This window comes from Carcharhinus amblyrhynchos, chromosome 11 (genome assembly GCF_965287045.1).
Source record: "Carcharhinus amblyrhynchos chromosome 11, sCarAmb.v2.hapA, whole genome shotgun sequence".
NCBI classification, from domain to species: Eukaryota; Metazoa; Chordata; class Chondrichthyes; order Carcharhiniformes; family Carcharhinidae; genus Carcharhinus; species Carcharhinus amblyrhynchos.
In genome coordinates, this window is record NC_137334.1 from 95,714,531 (window position 1) to 95,732,957 (window position 18,427).

At 51.4% G+C, this 18,427-nt stretch overlaps 1 protein-coding gene across 1 annotated transcript in view; it reads left to right on the forward strand.

Annotated features, from left to right (window-relative positions):
- The window catches only part of LOC145349792 (insulin-like growth factor-binding protein 5), a 29,086-nt gene extending 12,326 nt beyond the window's left edge, over positions 1-16,760 (forward strand). The window contains 3 exon segments of the mRNA XM_080198336.1: positions 13,020-13,243; positions 14,596-14,715; positions 16,607-16,760. Of these exon segments, the coding sequence (XP_080054462.1) occupies positions 13,020-13,243; positions 14,596-14,715; positions 16,607-16,729 (467 nt within the window). The 3' untranslated portion in view covers positions 16,730-16,760.
- The last annotated feature ends 1,667 nt before the right edge of the window (positions 16,761-18,427 follow it).

The window sequence follows — 18,427 nt, forward strand, 5'->3', positions numbered from 1 at the left end:
CCACTCCACCACCTCTTTTGCCCCCAACCCTGTCCTTCCTGAAGCACCTGAATCCTGGCACCTGAAGTACCCAGTCCTGTCCCTGAGATATCCAAGTCTCTGTAATGGCCACCACATCACATTCCCAAGCAGCAATCCACGCCCTAAGCTCATCTACCTTATTTACTACACTCCTGGCATTAAAATAGACACACCTCAGCCCCTCAGTCTGGACATTTCTCTTCGCCACCACCCATCTAACCTCCCTCTCATACTGTCTACACTCCTTCCCTACCCAGGAGCTAACCTCCTCGGTCTCAGTCTCCTCATCTCTGTTCCCTCCCCCCAACCTTTTCTAGTTTAAAGTCCCCCCAGTAGCCCTAGCCAGTCTTCCCGCCAAGATATTAGTCCCCCTGGGATTTAAGTGCCGCCCGTCTTTACTGTACAGGTCACACCTGCCCCGAAAGAGTTCCCAATGATCCAGGAACCGGAATCCCTGCCCCCTGCTCCAGTCCCTCAGCCACGCATTCACTCTCCACCTCATTCCATTCCTGCTCTCATTCTCCCGTGGCGCAGGCAGCAATCCTGAAATTACTACCTTCGCATTCCTCTTTCTCAGCTGCCTACCCAGTTCCCTATAATCCCTTTTCATGACTGCTTCCCTCTTCCTGCCTATGTCAGTAGTACCTATATGAACCACAACCTGCGGTTCCTCACCCTCCCATTTCAGGATGTCTGGGACGTGTCCAGAGACATCCCGGATCCCAGCTCCAGGGAGGCAAACCACCATCCGCGACTCCCGTCTGCGTCCGCAAAAACGTCTGTCTCATCCCCTCACTATGGGGTCCCCTATTAGTACTGCCTTGCTGCTCTCTTTCTTAGTTTTTTAAAGTACTGGCTCAGCTCCAGAGAGCTGGCCACCACTGCCCCTCTCAGATGAGCTGTCCCCCCCAGTAGTACTCAGGCAGGAGTACTTATTTTGTAGGGGGACATCCACCGGCATGCTCTCCATCACCTGAGATTTCCCCCTCCTAATAGTTACCCACGTGCCTTCGTCCCGTTGCCCTGGTGTGACCACTTGCCGATAGCTCCTATCAGTTATCTCCTCATTCTCTCTAATGAGACAAAGGTCCTCAAGCTGCATTTCCAGTTCCTTTACCTAGTCCCGTAGGGACTACAGCTCCACACACCGAGCACAGGTATGGATGTCTGGGAGACCAGGAGCCTCCAAGACCTCCCACATATTGCATTGGCAACAACATACTGGCCTCACACTCATACTTGCCCTTTATAGAAACCCAGAGGAAAAAAAAACAAAAACTTATAACTTACCTTGCCTCACCCTCTTCACTTTGGCCCTGTGAGCCAAAGCCCTTACAGCTCACACAAAAACAAAAACAAACTTACCTACTCTCCCTCAGAGCCCTTCTCTCTCTTTTTTAGGTTAGAGGAGGAGGGAGGGATGGGATACTCTACCTGTGTAGAGTATCGGGATTCCTCACCGCTCCAATTTATAGTAAGGTTAAAAAAAAACTCTACCCAAGTGTCTTTGCAAAATCTTCCGGTTTCCAGTACAAAATTTAAAAAAAAACTAGTAAAGTTAGTTTTAAAAATTGCTCTACTCACCCACAAGCTCTCCTCTCGCAAATCGCTGCCTCTCTTCAGTGCTCCCAAGGAACATTCTTCATCACCCTCTGTTTGAACAAATTGCCCCTCTGGACACTTTTGTATCTCTCCCCTCTCACCTTAAACCGATGCCCTCTAGTTTTAGACTCTCCTACCTTTGGGAAAAGATATTGACTATCTAGCTGATCTGTGCCTCTCATTATTTTATAGACCTCTATAAGATCACCCCTCAGCCTCCTACACTCCAGGCAAAAAAAAGTCCCAGTCTATCCACCGTCTCCTTATAACTCAAGCCATCAAGTCCTGGTAGCATCCTAGTAAATCTTTTCTGCACTCTTTCTAATTTAATAATATCCTTTCTATAATAGGGTGACCAGAACTGTACACAGTATTCCAAGTGTGACCTTACCAATGTCTTGTACAACTTCAACTCCTGTATTCAATGTTCTGACCGATGAAACCAAGCATGCCGAATGCCTTCTTCACCACTCTGTCCACCTGTGACTCCACTTTCAAGGAGCTGTGAACATGTACCCCAAGATCTCTTTGTCCTGTAACTCTCCCCAGTGCCCTACCATTAACTGAGTAAGTCCTGCCCTGGTTCAATTGATCAAAATGCATCACCTCACATTTGTCTAAATTAAACTCCATCTGCCATTCGTCAGCCCACTGGCCCAATTGATCAAGACCCCGTTGCAGTTGGAGATAACTTTCTTCAATGTCCACTATGCCACCAATCTTGGTGTCATCTGCAAACTTACTAACCATGCCTCCTATATTCTCATCCAAATCATTAATATAAATGACAAATAACAGTGGACCCAGCACTGATCCCTGAGGCACACCGCTGGTCACAGGCCTCCAGTTTGAAAAACAACTCTCTACAACCACCCTCTGTCTTCTGTCAAGAAGCCAATTTTGTATCCATTTAGATACCTCACCCTGGATCCCATGAGATTTAACCTTATGCAACAACCTACCATGCGGTACCTTGTCAAAGGCCTTGCTAAAGTCCATGTAGACAACATCAACTGCACTGCCCTCATCTACCTTCTTGGTTACCCCTTCAAAAAACTCAATCAAATTTGTGAGACATGATTTTCCACTCTTAAAGCCATGCTGAGTTCAGTCCTTATATCTCTAAATGCCTGTAGATCCTGTCTCTCAAAATACCTTCCAACAATTTACCCAGCACAGATGTGAGGCTCACTGGCCTGTAGTTCCCAGGCTTTTCCCTGCAGCCCTTTTTAAACAAAGGCATAACATTTGCCACTCTCCAATCTTCAGGCACCTCACCCGTGACTATCGATGATTCAAATATCTCGGCTAGGGGACCTGCAATTTCCTTCCTAGCCTCCCACAATGTCCTGGGGATTCATCTACCTTGATGCACTTTAAGATTTGCAGCACCTCCTTCTCTGTAAAATGTACACTCCTCAAGACACCACAATTTATTTCTCCAAGTTCTCCAACAGTACAGAGTCACTGTTTATTCAGCAGGGTAAGGATCACTCACTGTGTAACTGTATAGAGTCACTGTTTATTCAGCAAAGTAAGGGTTAATGCCCTCGATTGCCAAGCGTGTTCATGGGCTTTTTCTGGACCTGTCTAATGTAATCTTTGACGGAAGGCCAAAGCTTTTAAAAATATATATATATTATTTTTAAACTGCTCTAAGCAAGTTTATTTTTACTGCAGTGTTCCATGTTCTCTCTCTCACCCAAAAAATACTTTGTGTGCATTGTATAAGAGGTGGAAACCACTCCGATGGAACAGGGATTGAGAAGCCAGTGTGAGTGACAGCATTGTGAGTCGGGAGTTAATGGGAGACTTTCTTAAATGTGGAGATGCCGGTATTGGATTGGGGTAAGCACATTAAGAAGTCTCTCAATACCAAGTTAAAGTCCCTGTTAGACTTTAACCTGATGTTCTGAGACTTCTTATAAGCTTCCTTAAACACAGGCAGGCTGGATCGGGGGGTGGCCAGAGTTGGGGAGCAGCGTGGGAGTTGTAGGGGAGAGCAGGGTGGGGGTTGTGGGGTAGAGAAAGGTGGGGGAGCAGGGTGCGGGTTATGGAGGGAGAGCAGGGCGGGGGTTGTGGGGGGAGCAGGGTGAGGGAGCGGGGTGGGAGTTATGGGAGGAGAGGAGGGTAGGGGTTGTGGGGGGGGGAGCAGGGTGTGGGTTATGGAGGGAGAGCAGGGCGGGGATTGTGAGGGGGTGGGGACGGGGGGAGAGCAGAATGTGCTTTCAGTCTCTGTACACCTTGTGAGTTGTATGGGACAGGGTGACAATATCCACTCTCGAAAACAAATGGGAAACTGCTGGAATCGGAGATTGTGGTTTGGAAGCGAATGTTTGGGATCCAGTTGCTGCAATTCAGTAATTCACTGATATTTTAATCTTCTATGAATCGATTCTATTGATCAGTATCAGACACTGTCACCATTAGATATCACTATTTTAAACCAATCTGTTGATATCTTTAAGTGGGGAGTTTCGGACAGTTTTACAAACAGACCCAATTCTCCGGTTATGCAGAAAAATCAACAGTTTTCGATAAATGAGTCTGCAGAGAAACAAAAAAACAAAATCCCTGACAAAACTTTAAAGGATGTGAGTTACACTGGAACGCTATCACTCACAGAAACTACTTAGCTTCAATCAATTATTATTTATGAAATGAAAAAGCTTTCAAAATATAAATATTTCGACACACACTGACTCTCACTGGGATACAGTTCCACACACACTGACTCTCACTGGGATACAGTTCCACACACACTGACTCTCACTGGGATACAGTTCCACACACACTGACTCTCACTGGGATACAGTTCCACACACACTGACTCTCACTCGGATACAGTTCCACACACACTGACTCTCACTGGGATACAGTTCCACACACACTGACTCTCACTGGGATACAGTCCCACACACACTGACTCTCACTGGGGTACAGTTCCACACACACTGACTCTCACTGGGATACAGTCCCACACACACTGACTCTCACTGGGGTACAGTTCCACACACACTGACTCTCACTGGGATACAGTTCCACACACACTGACTCTCACTGGGATACAGTCCCACACACACTGACTCTCACTGGGATACAGTCCCACACACACTGACTCTCACTGGGGTACGTGTCCCACACACGCTGACTCTCACTGGGATACAGTCCCACACACACTGACTCTCACTGGGATACAGTTCCACACACACTGACTCTCACTGGGATACAGTTCCACACACACTGACTCTCACTGAGGTACAGTTCCACACACGCTGACTCTCACTGGGATACAGTCCCACACACACTGACTCTCACTGGGATACAGTTCCACACACACTGACTCTCACTGGGATACAGTTCCACACACACTGACTCTCACTGAGGTACAGTTCCACACACGCTGACTCTCACTGGGATACAGTTCCACACACACTGACTCTCACTGGGATACAGTCCCACACACACTGACTCTCACTGGGATACAGTTCCACACACGCTGACTCTCACTGGGATACAGTTCCACACACGCTGACTCTCACTGGGATACAGTTCCACACACACTGACTCTCACTGGGATACAGTCCCACACACACTGACTCTCACTGGGATACAGTTCCACACACACTGACTCTCACTGGGATACAGTCCCACATACACTGACTCTCACTGGGATACAGTCCCACACACACTGACTCTCACTGGGGTACGGGTCCACACACACTGACTCTCACTGGGATACAGTTCCACACACACTGACTCTCACTGGGATACAGTCCCACACACACTGACTCTCACTGGGATACAGTCCCACACACACTGACTCTCACTGGGATACAGTTCCACACACGCTGACTCTCACTGGGATACAGTTCCACACACACTGACTCTCACTGGGATACAGTTCCTCACACACTGACTCTCACTGGGGTACAGTTCCACACACACTGACTCTCACTGGGGTACAGTTCCACACACACTGACTCTCACTGGGATACAGTTCCACACACACTGACTCTCACTGGGATACAGTTCCACACTCACTGACTCTCACTGGGATACAGTTCCACACACACTGACTCTCACTGGGATACAGCTCCACACACACTGACTCTCACTGGGATACAGTTCCACACACACTGACTCTCACTGGGATACAGTTCCACACACACTGGCTCTCACTGGGATACAGTTCCACACATAGAACATAGAACATTACAGCGCGGAACAGGCCCTTCGGCCCACAATGTTGCGCCGACCAGTCTTATTTTAAAAAAAAACATTGACCCACTAATCTAAACCACTCCTTTTTCGTCCATAAACCTATCCACCAATCTCTTAAACGCCCCCAAACTAGGCGCATTTACAACTGCAGCAGGCAGGGCATTCCAGTCCCTCACCACCCTCTGGGTAAAGAACCTACCCCTGACATCCGTCCTATAACTACCACCCCTTAATTTAAAGCCATGCCCCCTCGTGCTAGATTTCTCCATCCGAGGAAACAGGCTATCACCATCCACCCTATCTAAACCTCTAATCATCTTATATGTTTCTATAAGATCCCCTCTTAGCCGCCTTCTTTCCAGTGAAAACAACCCCAAATCCCTCAGTCTCTCCTCATAGGACCTCCCCTGCATACCAGGCAACATCCTGGTAAACCTCCTCTGCACCCTCTCCAAAGCCTCCACATCCTTCCTGTAATGTGGGGACCAGAACTGCACACAGTACTCCAAGTGCGGCCGCACCAGAGTTGTGTACAGTTGCAACATGACGCTGCGACTCCTAAATTCAATCCCCCTACCAATAAACGCCAAGACACCGTATGCCTTCTTAACAACCTTATCTACTTGATTCCCAACTTTCAGGGATCTATGTACACATACACCTAGATCCCTCTGCTCCTCCACTCTATTCAAAGTCCACCCGTTAGCCCTATACTCAACACATCTGTTATTCCTACCGAAATGGATTACCTCACACTTCTCCGCATTAAACTCCATCCGCCACCTCGCGGCCCAGCTCTGCAACCTGTCCAAGTCACCCTGCAAACTTCGACACCCTTCCTCACAATCTACCACACCTCCGACTTTGGTGTCATCAGCAAACTTACTAATCCACCCAACTATACCCTCATCCAGATCATTAATAAAGATTACGAACAGCAGTGGCCCCAAAACAGATCCCTGAGGCACACCACTCGTAACCGAACTCCATGATGAATAATTACCATCAACCACCACCCTCTGTCTCTCACTGACTCTCACTGGGATACAGTTCCACACACACTGACTCTCACTGGGATACAGTTCCACACACACTGACTCTCACTGGGATACAGTTCCACACACACTGACTCTCACTGGGGTACAGTCCCACACACACTGACTCTCACTGGGATACAGTTCCACACACTGACTCTCACTGGGGTACAGTTCCACACACACTGACTCTCACTGGGATACAGTTCCACAGGCAATGACTCTCCTGGGGTACAGTTCCACACACACTGACTCTCACTGGGATACAGTTCCACACACACTGACTCTCACTGGGATACAGTTCCACACACACTGACTCTCACTGGGATACAGTTCCACACACACTGACTCTCACTGGGATACAGTTCCACACACACTGACTCTCACTGGGGTGATGTTGTGCATGGTGATTTTTGAGTGTGAGCCGACACTGAACTCTCTGAAAGATTGAAGGTGCAGAAGGCAGTTGGGAGTAGGGACTCCCTCTCTCTGTTGTACACTCTCAGATTCAGCAGCAGCTTTTGCCTGTTGCTGGGTGTATGGAACATGGCTAAACCATTGGAACCGCACCCACCCCCCCCGCAAAACTCCACCTCACTCGATATCCCCTCCCCTCCTCCCAGGTTTCTCTCATTTGTGAACTCCTTGTGCTCTGTCCTTTCCCTCTGCTCCCAGTTCCCTCTGGTCCACAGTTTGAACATTTCCGATACTGTAATCACTCAGTATTTTGCACACAGATATTCCCCTCCCCTGAACTGTGATATCTGCAATCTCTCTCCCTCTGGTTACCCGCTGTCCTGCCACTGGGAGCAACTTCCTCCTCTGGGAACAAATTCCATTCCTGACTTTAACCACCTCCAGTAAAACTCGCCCCTTCCCCTTCCCTGCTCCGGGGAGGACAATCCCAGCTTCTCCAGTCACTCAAATCCCCGGGAACATTCCAGCAAATCTCCCTCCGCACCCTCTCCAAGGCTTGAACACCCTTCCCAAAGTGTGGGGCCCGGAATTAAACTCTCTTCTCCCAGTGGATTTATTTAAGGGTTTACTATAATCCCCCGAGCTTTGAACGTATCCACTATTCATTAAACCTCTGCCCCTTTTCCACTTCAAGCACCTAAACCCAGTGATGCAGACAATCTGGGGATGGTTAATTCCAGTAAAACAGACAGAAAGACAAGAATTCCAAACTCCTGCTTCAGGATTTTAACGACAAATTGATGGCTCTAAATTTTCAGTGAGGTTTACAAAGTCTTTTTAAAATATTGATTCCTGGGATGTGGGCATCACTGGCTAGACCAGCGTTTATTACCCATCCCTAATTGCCCCTTGAGGAGGTGGTGATGAGCTGCCTACCTGAACCCGCTGCAGTCCGTGTGGTGTAGGTACACCCACACTGCTGTTAGGGAGGGGGTTTCAGATTTTTGACCCAGCGACAGTGACTTCTCTCAGAGAATGGTGAATCTTTGGAATTCTTTCCCGCAGGAAGCTGTGGAGGTCGAGTCCTTGAACATTCCCAAGGCTGAGATTGATTGGTTTCTGATCAGTGGGGGGGAATGAAGGGCTATGGAATTAAGGCAGGAAAGTGGATGGTGGGTCAGCCATGATCTTGTTAAATAGCAGAGTAGGTTCAAAGGGCCGAATGGCCTCCTCCTGTTCCTATTTCTTGTGGTCTTATAAAATGGCAATGTATTTCCAAATCAGGATGATGTGTGGCTTCCAGGTGGGGGTGTTCCCAGGTATCTGCTGCCCCTGTCCTTCTAGATGGAAGTGGTCATGGGTTTGGAAGGTGCAGTTTGAGGATCTTTAGTGAGTTGCTGCAGTGCATCCTGTAGATGGTGCACACAGCTGCTACCAAGCGTCGGTGGAGGAAGTGGATGTTTGTAGATGTGGTGCCAATCAAGTGGGGCTGCTTTGTCCGGGATGGTGTTGTGTTGTTGGAGCTGCACCCATCCAGGCAGGTGGGGAGTTTTCCATCACACTCCGGACTTGTACCTTGTAGATGGTGGACAGGCTCTGGGGAGTCAGGAGGTGAGTTACTCGTTGCAGGACCCCCAGCCTCTGAGCTGCTCCTGTAGCCACTGTGTTTCTATGGTGAATCCAGTTCAGTTTCTGGTCAATGCTACTACACACAGTAAGAAGTCTCACAACACCAGGTTAAATGCCACAAGCTTTCAGAACACTGTTCCTTCATCCGTCTCACCTGACGAAGGAACAACGTTCCAAAAGCTTGTAGCATTTGCTACCAAATAAAGCTGTTGGACTTTAACCTGGTGTTGTGAGACTTCTTACTGTGTTTACCCCAGTCCAATGCCGGCCTCTCCACATCAATGCTACTATCCCAGGATGCTGATAGTGGGAGATTCAGTGATGGTTACACCATTGAATGTTAAGGTGGTTAGATCGTTTCTTATTGGTGATGGTCATTGCCTGGCATTTGTGTGGCATGAATGTTTCTCGCCACTTGACAGCCCAAGGCTGGATATGGACATGGACTGTTTCAGTATCTGAGGAGTCGCGAATGATACTGAAGATTGGGCAGTCATCGGTGAACATCCCCAATTCTGACCTTATGACGGAGGGAAGGTCATTGATGGAGTAGCTGAAAATGGTTGGGCCTCGGACACTCCCCTGAGGGACTCCTGCAGAGATGTCCTGGAGCTGAGATGACTGACCCTCCACAACCACAACCACCTTCCTATGTACCAGATATGACTCTATCTAGCAGACAGTTTTCCCCCCGATTCCCATTGATTCCAGTTTTGCGAGGGTTCCAAATGCTCCCTGATGTTCCACTCACTTCACTTGCTGTTTAATGCTTTCCATTATTTGATTTTTAAATGTCTGAAGTTTGGAATTTGCAGAGTGCCTGCAGCATAGTTTACAATCAGCAAAGCCTTTCCTGCTCAGAGCTGTATGTGTAACGTGATGTCAAACCATCCCTTCACATCACTCTCCTGTTCCAAAGCAGGAAACATCTCCACCACTGGCAGCCATGCCCTCAGCGGCCTGGGCCCCAGTCTCAGAATCATCAAATCCCTACAGTGAAGAAGGAGGCCAACCATGCACAATCCCACCCAGGCTCTATTCCCGTAACCCCGTGTATTTACCCTGCTATTCCCCCGACACTAAGGGGCAATTTAGTGTGGCCAATCCACCTAACCTGCACATCTTTCAGTCTCTAAAATTCCCTCCCTAAACCAGTCCATCTCCCTCTCTCCTTCAACCTTAAAACCAAACTCTTGATCAATCTGTTGGAACCATTCCTGTGAAGTACCTTGTTAAAGGCACTATATAAATGTAATCTCTTGTTGCCTCATCTCCTCATTGAGATGTTCAGTGATGTTGTCTGGGTGTTCTGTCTGGAGACTAATGGCTTTTGAATTCATACCTCAATCACTAAGCACGAGATGGATGGTGGCACAGTGACACAATGGGTTAGCACTGCTGTCTCACAGCGCCGGGTACCCAGGTTCGATTCCTGGCTTGGGTCACTGTCTGTGCGGAGTCTGCATGTTCTCCCCGTGTCTGCGTGGGTTTCCTCCAGGTGCTCTGGTTTCCCCACCCCCACATCCGAAAGACGTGCTGGTTAGGGTGCATTGGCCATGCAAAATTCTCCCTCAGTGTAGCCGAACAGGCGCCGGAGTGTGGGGACTAGGGGATTTTCACAGTAACTTCATTGCAGAGTTAATGTAAGGCTTCTTGTGACACTAATCAATAAACAAAACTAAAGACTGATAGATCAAATTATATTGTGCAGGATACGAGGAGGAGCAGGGTGGGGTAGAATTGGAAGGGGAGTAGCAAACAGGTGAAGAGATGGAAAGAGAGAGTGAGGGTGTTGAGGGCAGGGAGTGAGATACAGAGGGAGAGACTAACTCCCGAAGAGGGAATGTGACCGGCTGAAGTTTCATCTGTTGAGCGACACCACCCTCTGCTGGACAGACACTGAATGGCTGGAGGCAACACAGCGTCTGCGTCCAGGGGCCAAAACCATTCTTCTTTCAACATCTTCCTTCTGAGATTAGTTTGTTTTTGGGAGCTACCTTTTGGTTTTTCAGGGAATTATTGAAGGTAAAACCTTCAGGGATGGAAGGCGGGGGGGAGAGAATCTGTGCTGGGTGTCACCCACAGGGCTGTGCCTCTGTGTAAACCCTGATCTCATCCTGACAACATTTACCTGTGACTGTCCAGCCTGCAGCGAGTGACTTTGTCACAGGGTTTGAATGAATTTCAGAGAGAACTTTCTGGGGCTCAGGGGCCCAGGCTGCTGAAGGCACATCCAGCAACGGTTTAATGTTTTTTATTAAAAGACCCATCTGACAGTGCGGCACTCCCTCAGTACTGACCCTCCAACAGTGCGGCACTCCCTCAGTCCTGACCCTCCAACAGTGCGGCACTCCCTCAGCACTGACCCTCTGACAGTGCGGCACTCCCTCAGTACTGACCCTCTGACAGTGCAGCACTCCCTCAGCACTGACCCTCTGACAGTGCGGCACTCCCTCAGCACTGACCCTCTGACAGTGTGGCACTCCCTCAGCACTGGCCCTCTGACAGTGCGGCACTCCCTCAGCACTGACCCTCTGACAGTGCGGCACTCCCTCAGCACTGGCCCTCTGACAGTGCGGCACTCCCTCAGTACTGACCTTCTGACAGTGCGGCACTCCCTCAGTACTGACCCTCTGACAGTGCGGCACTCCCTCAGCGCTGACCCTCTGACAGTGCGGCACTCCCTCAGCACTGACCCTCTGACAGTGCGGCACTCCCTCAGCACTGACCCTCTGACAGTGCGGCATCCCTCAGTACTGACCCTCTGACAGTGCGGCACTCCCTCAGCGCTGACCCTCTGACAGTGCGGCACTCCCTCAGTGCTGACCCTCTGACAGTGCGGCACTCCCTCAGCGCTGACCCTCTGACAGTGTGGCACTCCCTCAGCACTGGCCCTCTGACAGTGCGGCGCTCCCTCAGTACTGACCTTCTGACAGTGCGGCACTCCCTCAGTACTGACCCTCTGACAGTGCGGCACTCCCTCAGCGCTGACCCTCTGACAGTGCGGCACTCCCTCAGCACTGACCCTCTGACAGTGCGGCACTCCCTCAGCGCTGACCCTCTGACAGTGCGGCACTCCCTCAGCACTGACCCTCCGACAGTGCGGCACTCCCTCAGTACTGACCTTCTGACAGTGCGGCACTCCCTCAGTACTGACCTTCTGACAGTGCGGCACTCCCTCAGTACTGACCCTCTGACAGTGCGGCACTCCCTCAGCACTGACCCTCTGACAGTGCGGCACTCCCTCAGTACTGACCCTCTGGCAGTGCAGCACTCCCTCAGTACTGACCCTCTGACAGTGCGGCCCTGACCCTCTGACAGTGCGGCACTCCCTCAGCACTGACCCTCTGACAGTGCGGCACTCCCTCAGCGCTGACCCTCTGACAGTGCGGCACTCCCTCAGCACTGACCCTCTGACAGTGCGGCACTCCCTCGGCACTGACCCTCTGACAGTGCGGCACTCCCTCAGCACTGACCCTCTGACAGTGCGGCACTCCCTCAGCACTGACCCTCTGACAGTGCGGCACTCCCTCAGCACTGACCCTCTGACAGTGCGGCACTCCCTCAGCACTGACCCTCTGACAGTGCGGCACTCCCTCAGCACTGACCCTCTGACAGTGCGGCACTCCTTCAGTACTGACCCTCTGACAGTGCGGCACTCCCTCAGCACTGACCCTCTGACAGTGCGGCTCTCCCTCAGCACTGACCCTCTGACAGTGCGGCACTCCCTCAGCACTGACCCTCTGACAGTGCGGCACTCCCTCAGCACTGACCCTCTGACAGTGCGGCACTCCTTCAGTACTGACCCTCTGACAGTGCGGCACTCCCTCAGCACTGACCCTCTGACAGTGCGGCACTCCCTCAGCACTGACCCTCTGACAGTGTGGCACTCCCTCAGCACTGACCCTCTGACAGTGCGGCACTCCTTCAGCACTGACCCTCTGACAGTGCGGCACTCCCTCAGTACTGACCCTCTGACAGTGCGGCACTCCCTCAGCACTGACCCTCTGACAGTGCGGCACTCCCTCAGAACTGACCCTCTGACCCGGAGGATAATTTATTTATCACATTGTTTTTTGTGTGTTGTTGCAGAGAGAGAATCCCCGGAGGTTGAGCAGATGGTGCCTCTGGACACAGCTGAGGAAGGTTACAGTTCAAAACCACTGTCCAAGAAACACAATCGACTGTCCAATCACAAGGTGGAGGCTCTGAAAAAGGATCGTCAGAAGCGGCTGCGGATCTCGAAGATTATCTCCTCTTCGGAGAACACATCACACGACCGGCGCCTCCCTGGTCCCAAACAGGAATCTGAGCTGGTCAGTCACTGAGGGGTTTGACGTCTCTGTGTGGATCAGGCTCTGTGTGACCGCTCCCTTCCTCACTGTCTCACTCAACCATTCGGCCCATCAAGCCTGCACCATCTACTCAAAACAGCTAACCAATTAGTGACCCTCCCTGCCCACCCTCCCTCCACTCCCCCGCTCCGATCTTCCCCCAGAACCCTAGACATTTATTGTCCTTTTCCAATTCCCTTTTGCAAATTCCAGTTGAATCTGTTTCACTGGGAACAAGTTTCTCCTTATTCAATCAAAATCCTTCCTGAATTTGAACACCTCAATTAAATCCTGCCCCCCCCTTAACCTTCTCTGCTCCGGGGGGAACAATCCCAGCTCCTCCAGTCTCTCCGCATATAGAAATTGTTCATTCCTAGGAATGTTTTAGTAAATCTCCCTCCGTGCCCTCTCCAAGTCATGGACATCCTTCCTGAAGTGTGGAGCCCAGAATTAAACACAATCCTCTCGCTGGAGTCTAACCAGAGATTTATAAAGTACAGAAATTTGTGTTAAAGTATAAATTACATCATCTTTGCTTTGTGTATTCTATCCCTCTAATAATAAAACCATGAAACACAAATCAATTCCAGCAGACTCTCAACTTGTACTGCCACCTTTAGTGATTTGTGTATGTTTCACCTCCAGCTCTCTCTGTTCCTCCTCCCCTTTATAAACTGTTCCTTTCAGTTTATCATCAATCTTCTGACCAAATTGTATCACTCACATTTCTGGGTTCAACTTAATCTGCTGTGGATTTGCCCATCTCACCATCCAAACATCTAAACTGCCATCCCGCCCCCTGCTCCATCACTGACATAACCTCAAATCTGCATCCTGCTTTCCCCGATTCTGTACAAACACACGGATATCCCATTCTCCGAAAGTCTCACAATTCCAACACTGCAGAGAAATCTGAAACTTGGCCCATCGATATTCAATAGGCACCAAAAACCCAATGGGGGATTCTGGAGAAGCTTCTTCACCAAAGCAGTGGGGAAAATGTGGGATTCACTCCCACATGGAGCGGGGAGAATGTGGGACTCGCTCCCACAGGGAGTGGAGGAGAATGTGGGACTCGCTCCCAAAGGGAATGGGTGAGAATGTGGGACTCGCTCCTAATGGGAGTGGGGGAGAATTATATTGATGGGTTGAAGGGTAAACCAGGGAAATGTGAAGAGGGAGGATTGGAAAGAGTTCCTATTGTAAGGAAGAGACTGAAAGGAGGTCTGTGTGGTACAGAATAGTTGAGCCTAACTAGACGCACCAGCTGATAGAGTATACAGCGTGAGGTCTGTGTGTTGCCAGCAGTAACTGATTGGCAGTTTGATGTACAGGGTCCCTGCCGCAGACAGATGGAAGTTATACTACAGAATCTGAAGAAAGCAGTTTACCTCAGTCCACACGAGGTTTACATCCCAAACTGTGATCGCAAGGGCTTGTACAAAAGAAAACAGGTAAGTGAACATTGCCAGAGTTCCTGAAACCTTCTAGCAAGGCCTCTTTTCATAGAATGATACAGCACAGGCCATTCATCCCATCAACACTGTTCTCTCTCCCCATAGCCCCGTATCAATCCCCAAACTAATTCCACTGCCCCCCTCCATCCCAATAGCCCCGTATCAATCCCCAAACTAATCCCACTGCCCCCGCTCTCTCCCCATAGCCCTGTATCAATCCCCAAACTAATCCCACTGGCCCCGCTCTCTCCCCATAGCCCTGTATCAATCCCCAAACTAATCCCACTGCCCCCCACTCTCTCCCCATAACCCTGTATCAATCCCCAAACTAATCCCACTGCCCCGCTCTCTCCCTATAGCCCTGTATCAATCCCCAAACTAATCCCACTGCTCCACTCTCTCCCCATAGTCCTGTATCAATCCCCAAACTAATCCCACTGCCCCGCTCTCTCCCCATAGCCCTGTATCAATCCCCAAACTAATCCCACTGCCCCACTCTCTCCCCATAGCCCTGTATCAATCCCCAAACTAATCCCACTGCCCTGCTCCCTCCCCATAGCCCTGTATCAATCCCCAAACTAATCCCACTGCCCCGCTCTCTCCCCATAGCCCTGTATCAATCCCCACACTAATCCCACTGCTCCACTCTCTCCCCATATCCCTGTATCAATCCCCAAACTAATCCCACTGCCCCTGTTCTCTCCCCATAGCCCTGTATCAATCCCCAAACTAATCCCACTGCCCCGCTCTCTCCCCATAGCCCTGTATCAATCCCCACACTAATCCCACTGTCCCACTCTCTCCCCATAGCCCTGTATCAATCCCCAAACTAATCCCACTGCCCCTGTTCTCTCCCCATAGCCCTGGATCAATCCCCAAACTAATCCCACTGTCCCGCTCTCTCCCCATAGCCCTGTATCAATCCCCAAACTAATCCCACTGCCCCGCTCTCTCCCCATAGCCCTGTATCAATCCCAAACTAATCCCACTGCCCCACTCTCTCCCCATAGCCCTGTATCAATCCCAAACTAATCCCACTGCCCCACTCTCTCCCCATAGCCCTGGATCAATCCCCAAACTAATCCCACTGCCCCACTCTCTCCCCATAGCCCTGTATCAATCCCCAAACTAATCCCACTGCCCCGCTCTCTCCCCATAGCCCTGTATCAATCCCAAACTAATCCCACTGCCCCACTCTCTCCCCATAGCCCTGTATCAATCTCGGGTTCTATCTCAGAATATTTCAATGATTTAAAAAGCTGTATCATTTTCAGTATTTGAGGAACCTCCTAAAGTCTTGTTTTCCCCGGCTATAGGTTCCAAAGCCTCTCCCGAGATAATGATTATCTTGTAATTGTGTCTCTGTCTGTATCTGCTGTTTGTTAAACCTACCTCCACACACCTGATGAAGGGACATCACTCTGAAACCTCACCGTTCCAAATAAACCTGTTAGACTTTAAGCTGGTGGTGTGAGCCTTCTGACTGTGTTCACTCCCATCCAACACCAGCATCTCTAGAGCCCTGTCTCCTGTAGACCTTTTCCTTCACTTTCTCACCATCAGGGTCCTCTGCATTTCATTCTCTTTATGTTATATTGTTCGTCCTGAGGAAACACACACACTCTCAACCTTACCTGCTCACTCCACTAACCTGTGTTCCCTTGGAAACTGTCACTATCCTCCTCATACTCAGAGAGTCAGAGAAGTTTACAGAATGAAAACAGACCCTTCGGCCCAACTTGTCCTTGCCGCCCACTTTGTAGAGTTTCTGTGAGGAATGCAGCAGGTGTTGACAGGGTTCCAGTCGCCCTCTTGGACAGTAGCTCTTTCTCGAGTTTGAGGTTCCCCGGAGTTTAACGATGAGTTTTGAATTGCTTTCTGTTTCCAGTGCAAACCGTCAAAGGGGAAGCGGCGTGGGCTGTGCTGGTGTGTCAACAAGAACGGCCTCAAACTACCGGGCTCCGACTTCCTGCATCGCGATTTCCAGTGTCACAGCGTTGAAAGTGACTGATCTCCCTTCACCCCCGCACCGTCCCCCTCGATCTTCACCCCGCACCGTCCCCCTCGATCTTCACCCCCGCACCGTCCCCCTCGATCTTCACCCCGCACCGTCCCCCTCGATCTTCACCCCCGCACCGTCCCCCTCGATCTTCACCCCGCACCGTCCTCCTCGATCTTCACCCCCGCACCGTCCCCCTCGATCTTCACCCCGCACCGTCCTCCTCGATCTTCACCCCGCACCGTCCCCCTCGATCTTCACCCCCGCACCGTCCCCCTCGATCTTCACCCCGCACCGTCCCCCTCGATCTTCACCCCGCACCGTCCCCCTCGATCTTCACCCCCGCACCGTCCCCCTCGATCTTCACCCCGCACCGTCCCCCTCGATCTTCACCCCCGCACCGTCCCCCTCGATCTTCACCCCCGCACCGTCCCCCTCGATCTTCACCCCCGCACCGTCCCCCTCGATCTTCACCCCCGCACCGTCCCCCTCGATCTTCACCCCCGCACCGTCCCCCTCGATCTTCACCCCCGCACCGTCCCCCTCGATCTTCACCCCCGCACCGTCCCCCTCGATCTTCACCCCCGCACCGTCCCCCTCGATCTTCACCCCCGCACCGTCCCCCTCGATCTTCACCCCGCACCGTCCCCCTCGATCTTCACCCCCGCACCGTCCCCCTCGATCTTCACCCCGCACCGTCCCCCTCGATCTTCACCCCCGCACCGTCCCCCTCGATCTTCACCCCCGCACCGTCCCCCTCGATCTTCACCCCCGCACCGTCCCCCTCGATCTTCACCCCCGCACCGTCCCCCTCGATCTTCACCCCCGCACCGTCCCCCTCGATCTTCACCCCCGCACCGTCCCCCTCGATCTTCACCCCCGCACCGTCCCCCTCGATCTTCACCCCGCACCGTCCCCCTCGATCTTCACCCCCGCACCGTCCTCCTCGATCTTCACCCCCGCACCGTCCCCCTCGATCTTCACCCCCGCACCGTCCCCCTCGATCTTCACCCCCGCACCGTCCCCCTCGATCTTCACCCCCGCACCGTCCCCCTCGATCTTCACCCCCGCACCGTCCCCCTCGATCTTCACCCCCGCACCGTCCTCCTCGATCTTCACCCCGCACCGTCCCCCTCGATCTTCACCCTGCACCGTCCTCCTCGATCTTCACCCCGCACCGTCCCCCTCGATCTTCACCCCGCACCGTCCCCCTCGATCTTCACCCCGCACCGTCCTCCTCGATCTTCACCCCGCACCGTCCTCCTCGATCTTCACCCCGCACCGTCCCCCTCGATCTTCACCCCGCACCGTCCCCCTCGATCTTCACCCCGCACCGTCCCCCTCGATCTTCACCCCGCACCGTCCCCCTCGATCTTCACCCCGCACCGTCCTCCTCGATCTTCACCCCGCACCATCCTCCTTGAGTCTCTTCCAAGAAGCTGGCCATCTCCAGAGGTTTCCCTCCAGTGGTTAGTTACTAAAGATTATGAAGCTTTGACAGCGAGTGCATCAAAAACTTCAAGTGTAATCATTCAAAAAATACTCATTATTATTCGGGGATCGGATTGGCTGAACCTGTGTGAGCTTTGCTTGGCTTTGCAATCTCAACAGAAGAATCACCCTGGGCTGAAATTTGATTTGAGAGACGTTGTGAGATTGAGCGACTCAGACCCAAACAACCTGAGATGTCCTTTTCTCATCAGGAGATTT